The sequence below is a fragment of the Thermobia domestica genome, chromosome 7 (genome assembly GCF_964235325.1).
Source record: "Thermobia domestica chromosome 7, izTheDome1.hap1.1, whole genome shotgun sequence".
NCBI lineage: Eukaryota > Metazoa > Arthropoda > Insecta > Zygentoma > Lepismatidae > Thermobia > Thermobia domestica.
The window spans coordinates 250,542,864-250,567,949 of NC_137460.1; the positions used below are offsets into that span (position 1 = coordinate 250,542,864).

Here is a 25,086-nt window from a genome sequence, read left to right on the forward strand (position 1 = left end):
CAATTTCCAGCAGTGAGGTTATATGAGAACCAAAGCTACAACCGAACCTAGGCCCCGAACGATATAAGCTCCCACCGGGAATGGAACCCTGGTCTTCCGCAACAAGATACGTATAATAATAATAGATTCTGAGTTTAGTGTCCTTTTCATTACTAAGGCTATATAAGAAGTAAAGCTAGATTAATGTAGGCCCCAAACTACATGAACACCGCCGGGAATTGAACCCGTGTTTCTCACACGAAAGGCGCGTATAATATATATATATATATATATATATATATATATATATATATATATATATATATATTTGATGTTGAGTTTAGTGTCCCTTTGAGCAGCGAGGCTATATGAGGAGTGATCCTACAGCTTAGCATAGGCCCCAAACCACATTAGCTCCCGTCGCGATCCGATCACGGGTCTCCCACGTCTAAGAAGCGTATAATAATAATAATAATAACAAAAGCTGCGTTCTGGTAGTGATGAAGGAGGTATTAATCTGATATTGATATTCTGGACACTAGAACTCCATATTTATTTACAGGTTTACGAAAATCTTATGGATCGATGCAAGAAGTGATTTGCACTGAAAAATCTTATTTCAGATATACAGAAAAGGTTTTACCGCTGTACACCTTATTTTTGGATAGAATTGAAAGCTGTACATTACCTAACTTATATATATATATATATATATATATATATATATATATATATATATATATATATATATATATATATATATACTATAAAATTGTGCGGGTAGAATACCAGAAAAATTAAAAAAAAATTAATAGTATCAAGTGGGATTCGAACCAGGTTCCACATTTTGCACCAACACAAAAAATAGTCTATTTGAAATGCATGGCTATCGGAACAACTAGACAGCGCTCCTTCAGTTGCATTGATGATAAACCAAATCTTTAACTCCCGTTGTTTTATTGATCATTTTTCTTCGAGAAGTATGTTTTCTTTTTAAAAAAGAAAAAATGTTTGCTACATTGATGGTAAGAAACCATTCCAACTAGAAGTATCGTTCTTTGAAGTAACAAAGGAGAAACTGAGAATTTCAAACAACAAATCCTGTTCAGAAGTTTCTTTCGTTCCTTTCTTTCATCGATTTCAGAGTGCGTTGTTGCCAAATTTACAGGATTGAGGGAATTGGAATAAATTAAGCGTGCAATTATATTTTAGAGAAGTGTACATAAATTCCCGGAATATTCCAATTTTTGGGTACCTTCCCGGGAATTTAGCCATCACTAATGTTCACGTGTTTTTTTAAGGCGTAAGCGTTGACTAAATGGTATTCCCATTCATGGTAAGAGTGAGACTTTTTCTCGTATGGATTGACATGTGTGAAACGAAACATGAAAGGAGACTAAATCCCTTTCCACACTCATCGTATGCGTGAGGTTTTAGCTCAGTGTGGACTAATATGTCTGCAGCTAAGTTTGACAGTATACTACATCCCTTTTCACACTGTTGGCATGTGAGAATTTTCTGCAGTGTAGAATAACAATTGTGTAGTGAAGTTTCAGTGTACACAAAACTGCTCATTACATTCTTAGAATTTGTGAGCAATTTCCCCTGTGCGGATTAGCGTGTGTGTGTTCAAGTTCGAACTTACACTAAACCTTTTTCCACACGCACAACAGATGTCGAATTTCTCACCTTATTAAAACAATATGTGCGTTTTCCTGGCTGAACGTCTAGAAAATACATTTCCAACCAGGACGTGCGTGAGATTTCTCGTCCGTATGGATTCACATGTACATAGCTAATTTTGAAAGTTTACTAATCCCTTTTCCATACTCTCTGCAGTTGCGGGTTTTTACCCGTATGTATCAGCGCGCCTTTTGCAATGTCAGTACCATGAGTACATTCCCTCCCACATTCTAGGCACGTATGATATTTTTATCTTGTATGGATTAACGTATGTGTAGCCAAAGCTGAAGGTCGACTAAATCCCTTCCCACAATCTTCGCACATGTAAGGTTTATCTCCTGTATGGATTAACATGTGTGTAGCCAAACTAGAACGTTGATTAAATACCAGTCCACACTGTTGGCATGTGTGGACTGGCATGTGTGGACTGGACTTTTCCCCTGTGTGAATTAACATATGTGTAGCCAAAGTTGAACGTTGACTAAATCCCTTTCCACACTTTTCGCAAATGTGAGGTTTAACTCCTGTATGGATTAACATGTGTGTAGCCAAATTAGAACGTTGATTAAAACCCTTTCCACACTGTTGGCATGTGTGAGGTTTTTTCCCTGTGTGGATTAATATATGTGTAGCCAAATTAGAACGTTGATTAAATGCCCTTCCACACTGTTGGCATGTGTGAGGTTTTTCCCCTGTGTGGATTAACATATGTGTAGCCAAAGCTGAACGTTGACTAAATGCCTTTCCACACACTTTGCAAGTGTGAGTTTTAACTTCTGTATGGATTAACATGTGCGTAGCCAAAGCAGAACGTTGATTAAAGGCCTTTCCACACTGTTGGCATGTGTGTGGTTTTTCTCCTGTGTGGATGAATATATGTGTAGCCAAAGTTGAACGTTGACTAAAACCCTTTCCACACTCTGCGCAAGTGTGAGGTTTAACTCCTGTATGAATTAACATGTGTGTAGCCAAATGAGAACGTTGATTAAATCCCTTTCCACACACTTGGCATGTGTTAGGTTTTTCTCCTGTGTGGATAAAAATGTGTCTAGCCAAATAAGATCGCCGACTAAATGCCTTTCCGCACTGTTCGCATGCATGAGGTTTTTCCCCTGTGTGGATTAACATATGATTAGCCAAAGTTGAACGTTCACGAAATGATATACCACATTCTTCACATGCGTAAGATTTTTCTCCTGTGTGGATTAACATGTGTCTAGCCAAATAAGGTCGTCGAGTAAATGCCTTTCCGCACTGTTCGCATGTATGAGGTTTTTCCCCTGTGTGGATTAACATATGTTTAGACAAAGTTGAACGTTCACGAAATGATATACCACACTCTTCACATGTGTAAGATTTTTCTCCTGTGTGGATTAACATGTGTCTAGCCAAATAAGATCGACGACTAAATCCCTTTCCACACTCTTGGCATTTCTGAAGTTTTTTTCCTGTATGGATTAAGGTGTGTCTAGCCAAACTTGAACGTTGACGAAATGCCCGTCCACAGTCTTCACATGTGAGAGGTTTTTCTTTTGTGTGGTTTAACATGTGTGTAACAAAATTTGAACGTACACTAAATAACATTCCACACTCTCCCCAGCTGTGGGATTCGTCACCTGTATGTACTAATTTTTCGCTTGACAATGTTGATCTTTGACTATAGCGTTTAACACTCTTTCGGTACGTGAGATTATTTTCACTTTTATGTGTTAGCGTATGTCTTGAGAAAGGTGATCGATTAAATCCATTGCCAGACTGCTTTGGAGATTTCTCATCGGAATAAGAAAAGTTTTCTCTTAACGCAATAAAGTTATTCGCTACTCTGTGAAAAGCAAATTCGCTATAGCGCCTGTAACAAATTCCATAAATAAGGAAATGTAAATGAAGGTAAGTAATAAGCAAAAAAAGAAAAGTAATCATTCTTTGAATTGCATATTTCTGTTCCATTAATTTTGTAGGAATATGTAACCGACAACTCTCGAGGTGATTCCATATGTCTCTATTCTAAAAATAAGAGCACGTAGTTTGCTTTTAATACGCCAATTTGCACAATTATTTGTATATACGATTTCAGAGTTAACTCTAGTAACTACAAACATACCTATTTTGTGCTATGTTGAATAAACATTTTATTATTATAAGTAAAAATAGATATCGGTTGTTGCTAAAAATGTTTATAACTCATCAATTTTTGTGTCAGAAAATTTAACAATCGAGAGAACTTGTTTCAATTGCAGCTACAAAATGCTGTTAGTATAACGACCGAGAAACAAAGGAAAATATAACAACTTTTAAATTAAAAAAAAAAAAAAATCGTCATTTCAATCAGTATAAAATCTGTAGCTGTGACAAAGAAAATTTTAATAGGTACTACAACCTTTGCGTCTATTAATATATAGCTACGTGGTTACATCTGGTAAAAATTTAAGCCCAATTATGTAATGAATACATTTGAGAAGCAGAGAGTTTTCAATTTCATGTAATCTTTATCTATTTTTTTAAAAAAATACATATTATTTCACCTTATCACTTAATTTCACGTTAAGGGATTGTGGACAAGCATTTGCACCTTCGTCACCCTTAGATTATTACTAATGCCTGTACGTTTGTGCTTAAAATTTAGAATGTAAATTTCTTATTACCTGATGTAATATCATTAGGAGAAATCAAAATTCTCTACTGGGATTGCAATCTAGCTCTTACAGGTTTTTTTCTAACAATATTCCTCGAGTAGTATTAGGAATTTGAAACACCATAGTCATTATTGTTTTCATACGTTGAAAGTAAAAAAGGGGCGTCTGAAGATAAATGCTAAAATCTGAATACCGAAAAATGGAAGAAATATGTTTTCCATCACATTATTAAACACGAAGCTGAATGTTTGAATTTTTTTTTTTTAATATGTTGAGTTTCTACAATTAAGTGACATTTTAACATGATAATTCATTGGAATGGGAATTATAAGGGCGGAAAAGGATTATATTTGTACGTCAAAGATCATAATCTGACGAGTCTATCTTGTTAGAGAGATGATAGTTGCTCACTAGGTTTTTAGTTTTAAAAAGCTGTTGCTTGCATCAGTGTTTTGAGAAATACAACATTGAAGAGGGAAAATATGAACAATCTGCATTTTATATCTTAGTACAATCTTGACATCCTGCTAATCTAGTATTAGCTAAAGTAATGGGTGAACTAAGTGAAATTAAATTTTCCAGTGAAGCTAGCAAATGTACCTCAGCCAGAAAACTTCTTTCCTTCTTTTCTACGTTAGTGTCATTAGAATGAAGATCCTAGGAGTAAGAGAAGAGATTTAAATTTTACGGGAAAATCAGAGTATCTGACGAGTTGATTGTGTTAGGGAGGTGAAATTTGTCCTATAAAATCTTTACTCAATACCAGCGAGCAAATGACCTACGCCCGACGAAATCAAAACGGGCAATTTCCGTAAATTTTTAATATATAAATTAACCATGATATAAACTTAATATATAATATATAGATCTCCATCACGCATTGCCTGATCCAGTTAAGTGATCACATTTTTACTAGCATATTTTAAGAAAACTACGTTTGAAGGGGATGTTGTGAAATAAGCTGTAAACCCATATAACATGAAATCCTCTTATAGAGTTTTTTAGATGTTATAACTCGTGCAACATTAAAAACAGTAAAAAAGCTTGTAGTTTACGACGTGAGAATTATTTACTGGGAAACAAATATTTTTAACATTTCTCTTTCAAATAACGCCTTTATCCTTTCCAAACATGCTTCCCTACTGATACAGAGCATTATACAATCGCTATTTCTTCCTCAGTAATTCATATTCATATTACCAGTTTCACTTAAGCATTGCTTTTATTAAATTTCAAAATTGAAGTTAAGCATTGGTTTTCTGCACATTCTGTTGTAGAGGTCAGGTGTGTGTTTCGTTCTTACAAATAGGTACAACATACTGTGCACACGTTCGTGAAATTAGGAATAACGGCCGAATGAGTTAATTACTTGGAACAAACGTGACGTTCATTTGAAACTTTCATAATAATTTTCACTGTGCAATTTTAGCAGCAAAGTTAAAAGCTCAAGAAAATAAAATATATACTTCACCTTAAACTTTAGTATACATTCGAGAGTACACGAAACTCATTCACCCAGTATTAATCAAAGCGGAAGACCCACACCTCATAAATTTAAATTCTCAACTGAACATTATCCTGCAGACGCCTAAAGACTGCAAATAGAATTCAATCTTCAGATGGAACCGGGGATATTTATGGCAGTGTGGCTTATTTAAACACACACCTTAGATTCTGCACCTACGGGGACAGCGTGTGAGACTCATTCCTAATGTTCTGCGTTTGATTCAAAGTCTGGTATTACAGTTTGTTTTTGAGGGAATTAAGCATTGTAAATTATGTTCCCTATTGCTACTAAAAGAGATTTATTCCATAAGGGTAGAGAAAACCCAAGACAGAAACATGGGGCAGGAGGGAAACGCAGATTGTTAATGCTTATGACTTTAAATTTCGCTGTTCTCTCCATGCTTTCTGTCTCTGCATGATGAATATTATTATATTCATTTTCTCTGCATTTATTTTTTCTGCATTTAATCTCTTAGAACTCAACTGAATGCAATTTATCCTTTCTATCTAGTGGTTCTCCAAGCGATGCCGAAATATTCATTCGTTCTTGCTCCAACTGGAGAAATAACCTAGCAAGTCATGTCTTGGCATGTAAGTATCGTCATGTTCGGTGTCCAGCTATACGATATACACTGAAACAATTCAACTGGAGGACGGAAGTACTATTTCTTAGAAGGCCAACCTCCATAAATTTTAGTGGTTGGCTGACTACAGCAAGTGATAAAAAATTGGGTTAAAAAGTAGCGAATATTGGGTTAGCGAATATTTCTGAATAATGTGGGAAAATTCCGAACAGTAATGTAGCTAAACGCAATCTTCGAAAGAAAACGCATAACATGATAAAAGTTAAGCAAAAAGCACAAATTGAAATAATACGCTCGGACAATTAAAATTGGGAAAGGGAAAAGAGAATGAATGAAAGAAAGCATGGAAATTATTAAAAACCACAGTTCCTTTAATTATTATACTAAAAGATTAAATATCAAATATTATTAACAATGTTACTGCATGGTACATCAAACGCCGGAAGAAATCAGCGTTGGACCAACCTAACGGCCCACGGTTTACGCTCCTTACAAGCAACAGCTTTTGGGTCAAATATAGTGAAGTGTCACTTGATCGTTTTTCTGAAGTTTGAATCGACAGAGATAAATAATCTCTATATGTGTCTACTCTATTCTTGTGAAGCGCGGGACGTAAACGTCAAAGATTTCATTTCATTTTTTTTTATTTTTGTGATTGTAATATATTCAATATTTAATTTGGGTTTGAGGCCCAAATTTCTACATGTTTAGATATTTGGTTTTTTAGCGATATTCTGCACATTTGAAGCTAGTAGCACTGTTATCCCGAATGTGTAGGCTTTAATCAGAAATATTCGATTAAAGAATTATTTTCAATCGTAAAATTAATAAAATGGCCTTTTGTCAATTTTGATGAATCAGTACGGTACCTCTTTCCACAAATTTCCAAACCTGGTTCATTATTGTGGAATAGCTAATAATTCGCTGCGTTTTGTTTTGGAAGAAGGTAAGAAGAATACTTCAGAAGTTGTATCATATAAGAGCTGTAAAGTGTAGTTACCAACCTTAGCTTGCTTTCAAGTTTTGTGTGTTTATAAGATTCCTGACAGGAATGGTTTCATGGTGAAATTCCAGGTCAAAACGTAATAGTGTCTGAAGAAAGGTAAAATCATTAGGTCGGTTCATTAAGTCTGTGGTTTCAAGTTAAAGTTGGATTCTGCGCTTAAATACAGTTCTATTGATGCTAATACAGTTACCATTTCTCCAGACATTCCCGACTGAGTATATATTATTCCCTTCATTTCGTTTGCTTGTTTTGAAATAGTTCCGCTGGTGTTAGTTCGTTCGTTAATGATTACAGTAAGGAAGTAGTATACGAATCATATGATGCCATGTCATGATAGTTGTTATTGCCACCTCGCGTACAGTTTTGATATTTCGTGACTTCTTACATCACACTGAGTTAAAATAGGCAGGAATTCTTTAACAAATTCTTCATTGCAATAACCACGAAATAAGAATCACATTTAAATTATTTGACGATTCCTATAGTACTTGGAGACAAAAATTAAAAAGCTATGCTGCATCCGTTAGTGCGCTCCAGTTCCGAAACTGCGTTGTTCATCACGGAGAGATTCCCTTTCGGTTAGAGTGCAAGGGCTCGGAAAAAACCGGCTTTTTTTTAAAAAAACTCGGTTTTTTCTGCTTCGGTTTTTTGCTTGGGAAATTTTGGGCTTTTTTCAAAATTGTGCTTTAAATTGATAAAGCAGACTTTGTTTCACTTCTCTACAGCACAAAAACTAATTTAGTTAGTGGTTGATATAGGTAATAATTAGAACAACCCGCATTATGCTTTATTTTTTGTGTAATTATGCTTATTTTTTCCAAATTATGCTTTATTGTTAATTTCATTCATTGTTTTATATTAATCGTGTATAATGTAAAATATTTACTATACATTAATTGTTACAAATATCTTGATCTCTTTCTTAATATATTATGCAACCAGTTTATTTCATATTTAATGAAATTTCTACTTTATGCATTGTAAAGAGATATGCTTTACTCGAGTCAGTTTTTGTTTCACTTGTGTGCGCCTTAGAAAGGGAAAGTAAAAGATATCACCAAAAAATACAGAAAGTGCTCAAGATCAAGAGGTACACATAACAATATAGAGTGGAGTTCTTGTGTACTGTTCGTTGCTCGCGGAAAGTTTTATTCATTTCCTTTTTCTTCCCTTCACATCAGAGGATTACACCGAAAAGTTTACAGAAATAAAAATTAGGTTTTCATTGTTGCATTGTTACGTTCTCAATGATTTTGATTTGTAAATATTGGTTTTAAAAATAATATAGTCGGCCTATGTTAAACTTGCAGTTAAACAGTATTTTCCAAGAATTTTGCTATATATTTTAAATTATGCTTTATTTTCTAAAATTATGCTTTTAAAATTAGTTTCTTATGGATCCTTGAACAACCACAACCATGTTCAAGGTACCGACCATATGTCCAAATTACTATTATGCTTTTTATGCTTTTGGGTTGCTCTAGTAATATAAAACCTAAAATAAACCATGAATTTCGAAAAGATTTTTTTTAAATTCTTAACAAATTGACATTATGAATTCCTAAAGATTAACCAATAGATGTAATAATTTTTTAACCTCTTATACACAAAAGTAAGTATTTTTATGTAAAAAAAATGATACACAAATAACTAGCAAAATTGTATGTAGTATTTTTACTTCAAAATATCACACACCCTCTTTTTGAAACAAAATAAAATTAAACATGATAGAAATACATTTATATGATAATCTTACAGGCTGCACATCAAGAGCTTGGTTTCAGATAGTTTTGCACATTCTTCAAACTTTTAAGTTTTAACTTTCATACACATTGTATGGATATTTCGAACAAATTTTTATCATTGATCACATACGTAATAATCTGCGGTGTGGTTTCCTAGGCTTATAACCACCATCAAAGTTTACCCAGTTCTGAAGGTTTCTGAATTTTTAAGCACAGGAATTCAACTTTTTTATATATATAAAAAAAAACTGGAATACATTTGAGAAAAGTGGAAAGAATCAACCATTGTTTCAATTCACAAAAAAGGCGACAAAACTTACTGTAATAATTAGCAAGGCATTTCTCTTAACATTACATTAACAAGATTGATTCCATACGCAGATGAAATTATTGGAGATTATCAGTATGGATTTAGGAAAATCGATCAACTATCGACCAGATATATACTATTCGATAAATACTTAAGAGGAAATGGGAATTTATTACCCAGTACATCAGCTGTTTATTGATTTTAAAAAGGTTTACGACTCGGATAGGAGGGAAGTATTGTACAAATCTTACATAATTCGGAATACCGAAAAAGCTAGTTAGATTAATTAAAATGTTTTTAAATAAATCCCAGAGTAAAGTCCAAGTTGAAAAATTCTTGTCCATGAGTTTCAACGTGAAGAACGGTTTGAAACAAGGAGATGCGCTATCGCCATTATTATTCAGCATTGTTCCGGAGCACGCTGTAAGGAAAATTAAAGATAGCAACCAGGCCTTAGAGCTGAATGGTATTCACCAGGCTATGGCGTATGCTGATGATGTAAATTTAATAGGGGATGATGGGAGAACAATAGAAAGAAATGCATAAGCCTTCTAAACGCTTGCAGCGACATTGGTTTAGAAGTAAATTCAGAGAAAACTAAATACATGGAAGTTCACCGAGATCGTAATACGGCAAATTGTGGATGCGCTAAAATGTCAATAATACTTTTGACAAAGTGGATACTTTCAAATGTCTAGGATCAATATTAACAGATTAAAATCATATCCACAAAGAAATCAAACGTCGACTGAAATAAGGAAATTCGTGTTATTATTCAGTTCAAAACTTTTAACGTCACGAATTCTGTCGATGAATTTATACCTTAAAATATATAAAACGATAATCATGTTTGTTGTTCTGTATGGTTGTGAAACATGGTCATTTGCGATGTGCGAAGAACGCAGACTGAAAGTATTTGAAAAAAAAAATATTCTGAGACGAATATTCGGACACAAGAGGAACGGGAATGGGGGTAACTTCATAACGAAGAACTGCATAATTTATACGGTTTACTAAACATCGTTACGGTCAAGTCTAGGAGGCTCAAGTGGGTAGGTCATGTAGCCAGAATGAAAGGAGGTAGGAACGCTTTCAAAGTTTTAACTGGAAATCCAATCGGAAAACGTGCATTAGGAAGACCTAGGCGCAGATGGGAGGTCAATAGTAAGATGGACCTCGCAGAAATAGGAATAGAAAGTAAAAACTTGATCCAGTTAGCTAAGGATAGATGTCAGTGAAGAGCTTTTGTGAACGCGGTATTAAATCTTCGGATTCCATAAACCATATATATAGAGAATATATTTAAGTTAAGCACAACTGCACAACAACCATGAGTGAGTGGTTAGTTTTTGCACATCTATCGGGAAGTCCGGGATTCAAACCCGAATTCGAGCATTTTGACAAGTCTTTTTTTTAATTCCATCTGTGAATGTAGGGATAGTGCGTGTACTGTAGTAGAGAGGGAATGGGGATTCTGCAGACAAATTTATTATTAGCCCATTTTAACTATATGTCACCCTATCATCTCTAATAACTTCTAATCTACCCCTAATAATTTCTAGCGCACTCCCTATCCCAAATAACTTCTATCACATCTTAAATAACTTCTATCTTACTCACAATAACTTCTAATGCATTCTATCACTAAATCTAGTTACAAAAACAAAAAATCACTAAATCAAGTTACAAAAACAAAAAATTACTAAATCTAGTTACAAAATCTGGTTATAACCGGTTTTGACTTCAAAAAATCACTAAATCTGGTTATAACCGGTTTTGACTTCAATAAATCACTAAATCTGGTTACAAAAATCACTAAATCTAGTTACAAAAACAAAAAATCACTAAATCTGGTTACAAAAATCTGGTTATAACCGGTTTTGACTTAAAAAATCATTAAATCTGGTTACAAAAAATCACTAAATTTAGTTACAAAAATAACTAAATCTGGTTACAAAAAGTCAATAAATATAGTTAAAATAAAAAAAATCACTAAATCTAGTTATAAAAAATCACTAAATCTAGTAAAATAAAATTACAAAAACACTTTTATGATTTAAAAATATAAATTTTAAATAAAACTAAACTATACATAATTACTCACTAACACCTATCAACTACACCACACATAAAAGTTAACTAAATTTTACCTAAAACTAAACTATACATAAAAGTTAATTAAATATGACCTAAAATTAAAATATACATAATTACTCACTAACACCTATCAACTACACCACACGTAAAAGTTAACTAAATTTTACCTAAAACTAAACTATACATAAAAGTTAATTAAATATGACCTAAAACTAAACTATACATAAAAGTTAATTAAATATGACCTAAAACTAAACTACACCACACATAAAAGTTAATTAAATTTTACCTAAAACTAAACTATACATAAAAGTTAATTAAATATGACTTAAAACTAAACAACACATAAATACATTTTAACTATATCTTATAATGCCCCCAAGCTAATGTACTTACACCTCCCTCTAGTATATATCTTTTATCATCATTTGAATCTAATGCTAACTTATTTACAGCTATGGTATACACATCATGCTTACAACTGCGAATTAGATTTATATTTTTATATGTTTTCACATCATTGAATAGGGTTTGCTTATAATCATCAAATTGTAACTCTTTTGCTACTACACATTTTGTTATTCCTTTTGCTTTTTTCTTCTCTTTATTTTCAACTTTAAATGCATACATCTTTGATCTTAACCCAATAAATTCTGTCATTATTTTACCATTGTTTTCATCCTTCATCTTTCCTAATACTTTTTTGTTTACTAGTGGTATTCCATATTGATTATCCTTTCCATATTCACTTGTATCAAATAAATCAACCATTTCTTTTAAGTCTTTGTAGAAGTCATCTGTCTCAATTTCATATATAAAACTATCAGTATCCATATAACATAAGCCTATATCAATATCATATTTAGGTTTCATAATGTTGTAATGGAAGTCATACATTAATAGTTTTGACAAATCTAGCACACTCATACCAACATATATAGGTTTGTTGAAGGTCAATTTTTCTTTTTTCATATGTATCGCACACAAATCTTCAGTAAATATTGTTCTGTAATCAAAGTTCGGTTTCGCTATTAACTTTTCCACCCTCATTGGATCACATTCTAAGGTAATAGATGGCCTCTTTCTAATGTTTTCCATTGTTTTACCAAATACGCTATTGTTCATTAACTTGTAAAAATCTTTCTCGAAATCATTCTTAGCTCTTGTTCTCATATTTGTATTTAAATCAATATATTTCTTTAACCAGTTTGATTGCTTGAACTTTAATACTCTATGAATTTTCTTTAATATCATCCCAAGTGACATATACAATTTTAAGTTTCTGTAGTGAATAACATATCTTTCTTTATTGTAAAGCGTTGTTAATAATTTTGAATGTTTCGATCCTGGTGGAAACATATTTTCTGGAGCTAATTGTAGATCTGTATGTTTATCATGTAAGTATTCTGGATATTCTAAATCAACTTCTAATATGTAGCCAGTTTCTGAATCGTCTGGAATATTCATTGTTCATGTAAGGTTGAACCCATTTAAAGTCTTTGTAAGGCATGTATTGACTCATAGCCCATCCATATAAATTATTTGCATCTAGATAAGTTAAATAATTTGAAGGTTCGTCTTTGTTATAATTTTTCATATACTTATTATTTGCTTTTACATATCTCTTACCACATTGTGAAATTCCACCTCTTATACCTTTTTCTATCATTAATATTTTGTCATAGTCAGTTAACATTTCTAGTTTGATCTTAGTCATCTTTAACATTGAATCCCACGATAAACCAGGAGCAGTGAAATACCAAGCAGGATCTAAACCATATGCTTTTAAACACACATCTCTAAAACTTTCAAATACATCAGCTAATATTAATACATCTGTCTTGTTATAAAGTTCTGTATATTCACCTAGATTTTTAATATTGAATAACTTCCAAACATTTTCTGCATGCTCATAATCTTCTTCACTGATGTGGGTTTTAGTAAGTTTATTAAAGAACATTTCTTTTGAAGGTAGTTTTGTTTCTTCTAATCTTTCAATTGAGTCAATATAATCATATGGGTACACACCTTTTTTAATTACTAAATCTAACAAATCATTAGGGAAGTACTTTGACGTTTCTCTATATTGTTCTTTTGTAAGGTTATTTGCTAGTTCTGCTAAACTCCTTGGCATAAACCTAAATGAATCTAGAAATCGTAAATTAATTCCATTCTTTTTATCAACCTTCACATATTTTGAGTATGTTATATATTTTTCCTCATTGTTTGCAATTAGTTTTATTTCATTCTTATCATAAGCAAGTTCTTTAACAAACAGGTGAGTATCATAACCACTTAAGTTGTGAATAAATACTGGAATAAAATTAGGATTTCGATAGCTTAAGTTACAATAACTGTGAGCTGCACCTCTAAACTTTCCAGTTAAATGATCATGATCTCTTACTTTTGCTTTATTTTTATTTATATCCTTTAAACATTTTCCTAATTCATGTTTCCATTCTTCTAACTTTTCAATCATGCTATCATTATCTTTAGCGAATTGTATTTTCTTATTTAACATATTTATTTGTTTTTCAATTGCTGGTGGTAAATCATTCAAGTTTCTCTCACATATATGACAACTATTGGAATTACTATATATCTCGTTTTCATCTTTAGTTAGACCATTCATTTCAACTTTTTTGTTATATATTTTCTTTATTTCTATTGCTTCTTGTTTTAAATTCTCCACAAACACCTTTGCAGCATCTAAACCAATATAACTAACAGGACTTTTATACATACCATTTGAGTATTTAATATAATAACAGAAACTCATTGGTAAATGCTTTTGATACTTCACAGTTTTAGAACAATTATGCTCTACTTCCATTTTACATAACAAACATTCAAAATCGGCATATATCGTAAATGGTACTCTAAATGATCTATTATAATTTTGGAACTGTATTTGATTATCATATGGTTTTCGAAGTTCTATTCTAACAGATTCATGCTCCTTACAATATAGCTCATGTTGTTGTAATTGCTTCTCATTTCTAAAATGTCTTACCAAACATCTATCACAAAAGTACAATTTCTCCTTATGTTTTTTCACTTGACTTCTTATTAATCTCGATAAATCATTTATCCAACAAAAATGACTATTATTTTCATCTTTTACATATAATAAATTGACGTGTTTATCCTGCTTATTTTTTCTGATTTGAAGTGGGTATATATTATATTCATCATCATAACTATACACGTTAATGGATATGCTACTTCTCTTTTCAAACTTTACTATATCTTTTAATTGTACAGGAAATTCAATACCATTACAATATTTATCTTGTAACTCATTCACAATTTTTGTATAGTGTGAAGGTCGTTGATATTGAGAACATCTATCAATAGGTTTTGAATAACTTGCAATTGAATATAAGAAACATTTATTATCTTGATTTTTAATATTGATTACTGCTTTCTTGTCTTTAATTGGTTTAGGAAGGTCAATGTAGGAAGAAGCTCGTAATGGTACATATTTATTTAGTCTGATTTCTAAATGTTTAATTTGATGTAATGTCCATCCTGATCCTCTACCTTGAAATTCCTTCATCTCTCTACATAGTTATTGTTTAGCATGGGTTATATATTCGTCTAAGTCAGTTGATTGTAATATTCTTTCATTCATAGTTTTAAAATTGCGTTCTTGTACTTCTTTATCTTTAATATAATCACAAATGAATACAAGGTTGACTTTTAATGGGTGGTGCTTTAATTCTTCCTTGATTTTGTTAATAACTACTTTCCCACTAATATTTAAAAACTTCACCGGATCTTTATATCCTCCTATGTTTTCAATTGTGATAGTTTGTAATCGTTTCTGTATTGCTGTTTCCTTTGTTTCTACTTTAATTGGTATTCGTTGTGGTTTCGATTCTTCAAAAACATCTTGTTTAAATGGAAATATGTTTCTAATTTGTGATCTGTTTTGTTCATCTTCATATTTTTTAATACGGTCAATAATTTCAGCCTTTCTTAATTTAGAATAACCTTTTATTACTTTCCTTTTACAATGGTTTTTTAATTCATCAACTTTCATTGTGTATATAAATTTAAATTCATCTGGTTCATTTTGATATTGTTCGATTTTTTTGATTAATTCACTCTTATTTAAAGAACTATAGTTACTAATTTTTTTGACTTTACATATTAGTTTTAGTTTTGTAATCGACATCTCCCTCAACTCCTCACCAGTAAAATTAACATTATTTATATTCATCTTATTTGAAAAAGTACTGTATCGTTTTTTAATATTTACCAAATTTTTTAGTTCATTTTCATAATATTTTTTTCGTTATATATACCAACATTAGCATACTTATTTTTCCTAACACAACTGCTAATACTTGTACACTCCTGCCATTGTCTACATATATTAGTGTGTTGTGTTAGTATAGGGCTTTTATGGGATCACCCCATCAAAGTCATTATTAATATGATAAAAACTGAATCATTTTCATAAACTCACTCATCATCATAATTATCATTCACCTTCTTATGCTATTTACCTTTAATGAAATAACTATAAAAGACAACATTTATAATATTACATTACTTTTATTTATTTAATTATTATGCAAATTATTAAACCTTAACCATTTAATGAATCCAAGTTATTTAACAAACACATTATTGCCTTTAATGAAATAACATTTATAATATCATATTACTTTTATTTATTTAATTATTATGCAAATTATTAAACCCTAACCATTTAATAATTCCAAGTTATTTAACAAACACTTTATTACCTTTAATGAAAATATTCATAAAAGTTAAACATTAAATTTACACTACATTTTCCTTATCTTATCAAACTATTATGTGAATTATTAAACCATAAAATATAACATTTATAATATTACATTATTTAATTATTATGTGAATTATTAAACCATAAAATATAACATTTATAATATTACATTACTCTTATCTATCCAACTATTATGTGAATCATCAAAACCTAACCATTTAACAAACACTTTATTACCTCTCTTTCTCAATATTTTTTCAACGAAATACTCATCCTTATATTTAGTTTTCAATAATTCTGGTTCATAAAATTTTCTTCTAACTTCTTCATTGTTTAAATCTTTAATTTTATATGTTGGTGGATTAGATGGTATAACCTCATTAATAACAAACACTTCTGCTGACCAATTTGGTGAATAAGGTTTTTCAAACAAACCTTTAATTTTACTTATACGAACATAATCACCAATCTTATACTTTAACTTAACAGGTTCATATTCTTTCTTATACACTTTTTTCAATATCACATGCTCATTATTCTTATTCACTTCTACAGGTTTCACACCAATTATTCTATGTACTTTGTTATTATAATCATCAACCAAACCTTGCAATATTTTTAACCACTTATAATTACCTTGAACAGTAAATTTCTTCCACATATTTTGTTTAAGTGTTCTATTAAATCTTTCAACAACAGAAGCTTTTTTACCACTATAGGTTGAATAATGATTAATCCTATTTTCCTCCATCAACTTCTTAAATTCTTTATTGTAAAACTCTTTAATTTGATCACTTTGTAAGTTACTAGGTTTTCTTACTTTTAACACTGATTCAAATTTTATTTTATTTTTATTATTTTATTTTATTTTTATTTTAGTTCAAGCACAACACAACAGGCTCTAGGCCCAATTATTGCTTCTGTAACATTCTTACCACTCTTATCTTTAACAGGAACAGCAAACGCATATTTAGAGAACACATCTATAATCGTTAGCAAATACTTATACCCTTTATTTAATTTTGAAACACCTTTTAACACACCACTATCCATTTCCACAAGATCAGCTTGCCATAAGTCATCTATACCTTTAACAATAACACTTAAAATAGGATAATTCTTTCTAGATGGTTTATGAATTTCTTCTATAATATCTTCTCTAATACCTTCACCTTCATATAGTCAATCGAGCTTTTAAATGAATTGGGATTTATTAGTATCACATTAAACACATATACCTTTCTTAACATATCTCCCATTCTTTGTTTGTTTTATTCTAATGTTATCTATTTTTGTATCTGTTGATTTCTTACACTTAACACAATACATCATACTATTTATTATATGGAAAATTATTAACCTCAATCTATAATTCAAACACTATATCAACTAACAACATCATTCTAAAGATCGGCCTAATTCAAACTATAATTCAAGCATATGTTTGATGCTGTTGTCGATATTTGATGATTAATACTATAATTAACGGGTGTCGGTATTTGATGATTAATACTATAATTAACGGGTGTCGGTATTTGATGATTAATACTATAATTAATGCTGTTGATTAATACTATAATTAATGCTGTTGTTGGTATTTGTTGATTAATACTATAATTGATCATGAACTTCAATCTATAATTCAATCTATAATCAATCTTTATAATAACTTCTACAATTCAAACACTGTTCATCTATATAATTTAATCAATATAACATTCTATAACTTAGTCTATAATTCGAACAATAATTCAATGTATATAACTATTTATTATTCATCTGTATAATTCAATTTAGAATGTTGTTATATAGATAGAATTAAAATGTTGTTATATAGATTGAATTAGAATGTTGTTATATAGATTGAATATAGCAAATGGTTTTATGAAAGCTCTCTTTCTATATACATAATAACTTGCAATGGTTGCCCTTCTTCCATAGCTGAATTCTTATATGCTTGAAACGTAATTATATCACCCTTTTTAATGTTTACAGGTAAATTTTCAATCAAAGTATCACTTAAATATATCTCTAGAAAGTATTTATCCAAACTTAATTCCATGTGCATTATTTTCCCATTATAGATAAATTTTTAACCATTAGAGAGATTAAATATTCTAAAGATTGGTTCCTTAACATTTTTAGCTCTCAATCGACATATTAAGGGTATAGTTTCTTTCTGCATAATCAATTTAGTAGTATCCATTCTAATCTTTTGAAAATCATCTTTCTTTATATATGTGTCTTGTAATGTTTTTAATACATCTTCAAATTTGTTTCTATCACCTTCCAATTGACTATTAACATTACTATTTATTAAATCTAGCTGTTATAAAGTTACTACATCATGTTGTTCAATTGCATCACCTACATTAACAAGTCTTTTGTTTTTGAAATCAACCCATGTTATATTATTTGATGTAAAAACTTCACTTACATGATTGAAAAAATGAAATGAAATCTTTGAGTTTTACGTCCCACGGTTATGCCGGTTAGGCTAAAGGAGACGGTGATAATGAGAAATGAGTGAAAATGGTGGAATGAAGAAAGTGGGAGGAAACGGGAGAACCCCGAGAAAACCCACGAGCACGGTGTTTGTCCACCACAAAGTCCACACGGCGCGAGCTGGGATCGAACCAGGGATCCCAAGCACCGGAGGTGAACGCTCTACCACTGAGCCACCGCGCCCCCTTACATGATTGAGGTTTGTAGTCCCCCTTTTAGTATTACCAAACATATCCATATTTATTATATAACAATTCAAATTATTTAACAGCAAGTAAAACAGTTATACGAGCTCCACCAAAATCAATCAAATCACCATTCTCATCTTTAATTGAAACTTTGAAATTATTAAATTTATTGTGATGTATTGGGAAAAATATATTTTCATTAGGTTCATATATAATTGGTTCTCTAAACTCTGCATTTGTTCTAAATGTTGCGATTAAATCTGTTTCGTTGTGTGTTGTGTCATTGTGTTTTAGAATCATACCTTCTGCTAAATCCCAGTGAATATTTATAGTATCAAACGGATGAAACTTTGGTGGCTTATCTCCAACATGTTCTATATTATTAGTTAACTTTTTCTCACTAAAACCTAATACAGTATTAATGGTATCTAAGGTTATATCACAAACCTCACTAAATATTTTAACTCTACTTCTCTTCCTGTCTTCCGTAATTTCAAAAGTATCTTTGAATTCATCAGTGTAGAATGGAAGGTTTGATTTAATATATTCTTCTAATTCTTTTAAACTATATTGACCAGGTTGAACTATGGCTTGTCTTGTAACTTCAGGTTCTTCACTACAAAACGTTAATTTATTATTTTTTCTGTAATGTTTGGAGTTAAGTATGTTGTGTAAAATCCTGCAACAGCTACTTCTAAATCGTTTTCAAATGGGTAATGCAATGACATGTTTAATACAGATGAATAACCATTTAAATTAATACTTTCATTTATTATATAATAACTAATTAATGGATAATTGGGATATTAAAGTAAGGTTAACAGAAGAAACGGCGAAGAGAAAGAGGAATGGTGAGTTGTTACCTGATGATATAAGATGTTTAATAGTTGGACCTAGTGGTTGTTGTAAAACGACGTTAATGTTTGATAATTTTTTGTTAGCACCTAAATGGTTAAAATATGCAAATGTTTATATCTATTCTAAAAGTCTAAATCAACCTAAATACCAACACTTAATACAACTTTTTCGAGATATAGAACGTAATATTAAAGATACAGTAGCAATAATAAAAGGAAACAATGAAGAGATTATTCCATTAGATGAATGTGAGGACTATTCTGTGGTAGTATTTGATGATTTCATATTAGAAGAACAAAATCACGTTAGAGAATATTTTACTCGAGGTCGTCATAAAGGTTTGAACTGTTTCTATCTTGGACAAACATATTCTAAAGTACCAAAACAATTAATTACGGACAACTTAAACTTTCTTTGTATATTTAGACAGGACAATGTAAATTTAAAACATATATATGATGAATTTGTTGCATCTGATACGTCGTTTGAAAAATTACAATCATTATGTAGCAAGTGTTGGAGTAAAGAACATGGTTTCTTAACAATAGATATGACTAGGAAGGTGAATAATGGTAAAGATAGAAATAAAATTAAAGAATTTCTAAAAGTGTAAACTAAACGTATATGTTATGTTATGTTATGTTATGTTATGTTGTTTTTATTTTTCTTTATATAATAAATGGATGTTAATAAAGCTAAGAAGTATATTAAGTTAAAAGAAGAACTTATTAAAAGATTTAAGGAAATTAAACAAAGTAATCGAAGTAAGTATGAAAAATTTAAAGAACAAGATCAGCCTGTTATTGATGCAATTAAAGATTTAGGGCAAGATATATCAAAAGTAGCAGAAGAAAATAAAAATCTAATTCAAGAGTTAGTTCCAGTTGTACATAAAAGTGCGAGAGTGGATTCAAGCTTATTAGAAACACCGCCTATGTATGATAGTCCTATAAGTGAAAGTGATACGCCTATAACAGAAGAAATAAAACATATGAAAAAACAAATTAAATATAAAGTAGAAGGAATAGAATCTTTAGCAACAACTCATTTTGGTAAGATTGCCTCAAGATATTATGCAACTAGAGATGATAAAATTTTGGAATACAACCATATGATGAAGATGGGAAAATTATACATATGATAGGAAATGCAGAAGTTAAAATTCATGGTGATGATTTAGTTATTAATAATCGACATTATACAGGAACAGAAGGTTTATGGGAATTATTGACAAAACATAATCCAACAAATTATAATGATGATGATCTAGAAAAATATAAACAAATAGTAATTGATTCTAGTGTTGCATTTCATAATAATGATCCAAGTACAAGAAAACAAAAATCTAGTAAAGGTAAAAAATATAAAGAAACTATCAAACCTATTTGGGATGAATATATAAAACCAACAACACCTTCAAAAAAGACACCAAAATCTAGAGAAGGAATAAAGGTATATAACGAATTATCAAAAGAATACATTTGGATGGATGATGTGAGGAAGTTAATTGATCGCTTGATTGTTATTGATGGGGAAGAAAAATCTGGAAATGATAACTTTTATAATGAGAAAGTAGGTATTATGGATATGATTAATTCTAAACTCATACAATTTATTCCTAATGATCCAAAGGGTGTAGGTTATTTCATTAAGATATTGAATACGCTACCACCAAAATTTTGGAATAGTGAAAAGTATGGAAAAGGATTAGTAAATGATTTGATTAATAAACTTCCATTTGAGTTGCATATTCCAGGATTTCAATATTGTGGTCCGGGTACAAAACTTCAAGAAAGATAGAAAGAGGTGATAAAGGTATTAATCCATTAGATGAGGCTTGTAAAGAACATGATATATACTATAGGGATAATAAACATACATAATCAAGACATATTGCAGATAAGGAATTAGAAAATAAAGCTTGGGAAAGAGGTTTTGCTAAAGATGCTAATTTAATAACTGAAAAACTGCCTGCTCTTGGAACTGCTTTAGTGATGAATACAAAAGTAAGATTTGGTTTAGGTTTATAAGTAACAAAAGTAAGATTAGGTTTATAAGTAATTTTAGATTTAGGTTTATGTGTACTTTTTATGGAAATTTTTCATAAAAAGCTTTTAATTATATAATAAATATGCAGTTAAAAGGTTTTACATTTACGATTCCTAATCAGGAACTTAAACAATTAAATATAGATCACATTTTAACTAACAAACAACTCAAACAAAAGGAAGCAAAACTAAGTAAAGGACAATGTATGTCTCTATCTCTTTCTATACCACAACTTAAGAAAATAAACAAAGAAATGAAGGTAAATGATAATAAAGTTCATTATGGTGGTTTTATATTTACTATTCCAACGATTTTAGCTTTAATAGGTGCTCTTGGTTCTGTTGCTGGAGGTGCGGCTGCTATTGCTAAGACTGTAGATGATGCAAAAAAGAATAAAATGGAATTAGAGGAACAAAAGCGACATAACTTAGCAATGGAAGAAAAACTAGGTGGTAAGCTTTCAAAAAACGTAAACTCCAAAACAGTAAAGAAAAAGAAGAAATTAAACCTTTAAGTAATTTAGACCTAATACAGCTTGTTAAAAAACTTAAGATAAGAAACTTTAGAGGTGTATTTATGAGTGATGAATTGCCTAAACATCCAAGGAAGAATGAGTGTGGTATTGTTAATTTTGATACGTCTAAAAATATAGGAACGCATTGGATTTGTTATTGGAAAAAAGGAAATAGAAAGTATGTGTTTGATTCATTTGGGAGTAATCCGCCAAAAAACACTCGTAAAATATCTTGGTCATAATATTGAGTACAATAGCAGCCGTATACAACATTTTAACGAGGTAATTTGTGGACATTTATGCATTACAGTGTTAAAAATGTTTACAGATGGGTATAGTTTTTCAGAAAATATTAGCCAGGTGAATAGGAATAAGGATATTTGGAGAAGTTATATTTAAGTTTTTATGGGTTTATTTTATGGACTTAATTCATAAAACGATTACAAATATTTTTTGATAATAAATATGGATAAGATAGAATCATATGAATTACAATCTTTTAAACCTAATCAAAAAACAATCGAGAATTTAAATAAGCCAAACAGGTCTATTGAATTTGATATTGACGTGGGTGATGGCTTCATACATCCTTATTATGCTGATATTTATGTAACTTTTGAAATTAGAGGTAGAGATGCTGATGGAGAATATACTACTGGTCAAAATATTAGACTTATTAATAATTTCTTCCTACATTTGTTTTCTCAAATTCAAGTTAGTAAGCATGGACAGATATTAGATATTATTGATTATCCTGGTTTAACTTCAACAGCTGTAAACACATGTACGATTTCAAAACCAGAGCAAATCACTATGATGAATGTGGATGGGAAGGAATTACGTGGGCAAGAACAGATGAAGAAATAGTGTTTTTGTTAAGACTTTTGCCAGGATTTTGTTCAGATTTTAAAGATATTATGTGGAAAGGAGGTTTGAAATATACATTTAAAAGAAGTGGTTCTGATGATAATGCATTTGCTATTTGGAAAACAAGAAAGCAGGATGGAACATATGAGAATGATTAACCGCATCCAGGTAGAATTAAGATTACAAATATGGAGTTAAGAATGCCTATTGTTAATTATGAACCTAACTATGCCACCTTGTTAAGATCTAATATGTTAAAAGAAGGTAAGATTCCTATTTCATTCAACACATATCAATGTTTACAGAAATCAGTTAGTGGAAAGTATTTAGAATTCGATTTAACCACACAATTTAACTCAAGTGAATTTGATATGCCTAATTTCGTGATTGCCTTTTTTCAAACTGATAGAAATGATAATCAAGAAAGAGATTCAAGCTATTTTGATCATTGTAAAGTTCAGAATATCCATTTTCGTAATTCTAGAAATGAATCTTTCCCATTAGAATCTTTAAACTTAGATTTTGCAAAACATAAGTATTTGAAAGTTTATGAAATGTATACGGTATATAAGCGAGCTACAATTGGAAATACTGAAATGTTTTATTATCCTAAAGAATTTTTAGAAAATAGGCCGATGTTCGTAATTAACACAAGCAAGCATAAATCAGTAACTGTAAGTGATAGAACTAATTTGAAACTGACTGTAAATTTTGAAAGCGATGTACCAGATAAAACAATTTGCTATGTTGTTATGATTGGTAAGAAAAATTTAGAGTATGATGTTGAGAAAGAAAAAATAATTGAGAAGATATAAACCAATTATATGTTTATTAGATTTGTTTAGTTTGTAAGTGTTTTTATGATAACATCATAAAAACTTATTTAATAAAATGACTATTTTGTTAATTGAAGATACTATATTAAATCTTGAGAAGTTATTAATGAAAAACAAAAGGAAGTTTAAGAGAATAAAATATGTTTACACTACTCTTATTACGTTATCAATTCTATTATCAGCTTCTACAGGGTTCACTAATGTATTTATTCCTGTTACAGTGTATTCAATTATTACAACTGCATTTGCTTCGGCTTCTGCTGTTATCACTGTTCTATCAACACGGTTTAATATAGCTTCAAAGAAAGAATATTATAAAAATATGGTGAATCGAATTGGGTTGTTTAAAGATGAGCTTAATGTAATTAAGCTCATGAATGGTGTATTAACAGATGAAAATGTAAGAGATATTGTTAACAGAATCAATGACATAAGAAATCTTTTTTAAGTTTTACGTCCCACGGTAATGCCGGTTAGGCTAAAGGAGAGAATCAATGACATACTTAACGAAATTCGAGACTATTAGAAAAATTCTATATAATAAATATGGCGAAACACGTTGATTTTTTTAAATAAACTTGGAAGTCTTGAACAAAAACAGGTTATTGGATTAAGAGAATTAGAATTAAATACAGAATATAAGATTGTGAAAATGGAAAAGATTAAAACTAAGTTTGGAAAGAGCATTTTAGTTGAGTGTGAGGAGTTTAAGGCATTTCTTCCAACTAGATTTACAAAACACTTAACAGATAAAATGATTGATGAGATCGTTAAAGATGGAATAAAAATCAAATACACTGGTTTAAAAGATAATTATCCAACTGTTGAGTTCTGTATGTAAATTTCAAATGAGGATCGGTTTTGTGACTCCAAAAAATAATGAAAATGATCAAAAATATGTCGTCAGAAGTAAAAAATGGAGTGGATAGAATGGATCCTCAAAAGAAATTTATACTTACTAATAATT

The 25,086-nt window shown here is 30.5% G+C and overlaps 1 protein-coding gene across 1 annotated transcript in view; it reads right to left on the reverse strand.

Annotated features, from left to right (window-relative positions):
- Window positions 1-760: 760 nt before the first annotated feature.
- Window positions 761-25,086, reverse strand: part of LOC145690802 (uncharacterized) — a 36,477-nt gene continuing 12,151 nt past the window's right edge. The window contains exon 2 of the mRNA XM_081766096.1: window positions 761-3,511. Within this exon, the coding sequence (XP_081622222.1) occupies window positions 1,912-3,511 (1,600 nt within the window). The 3' untranslated portion in view covers window positions 761-1,911. The remainder of the gene's footprint in view (window positions 3,512-25,086) is intronic.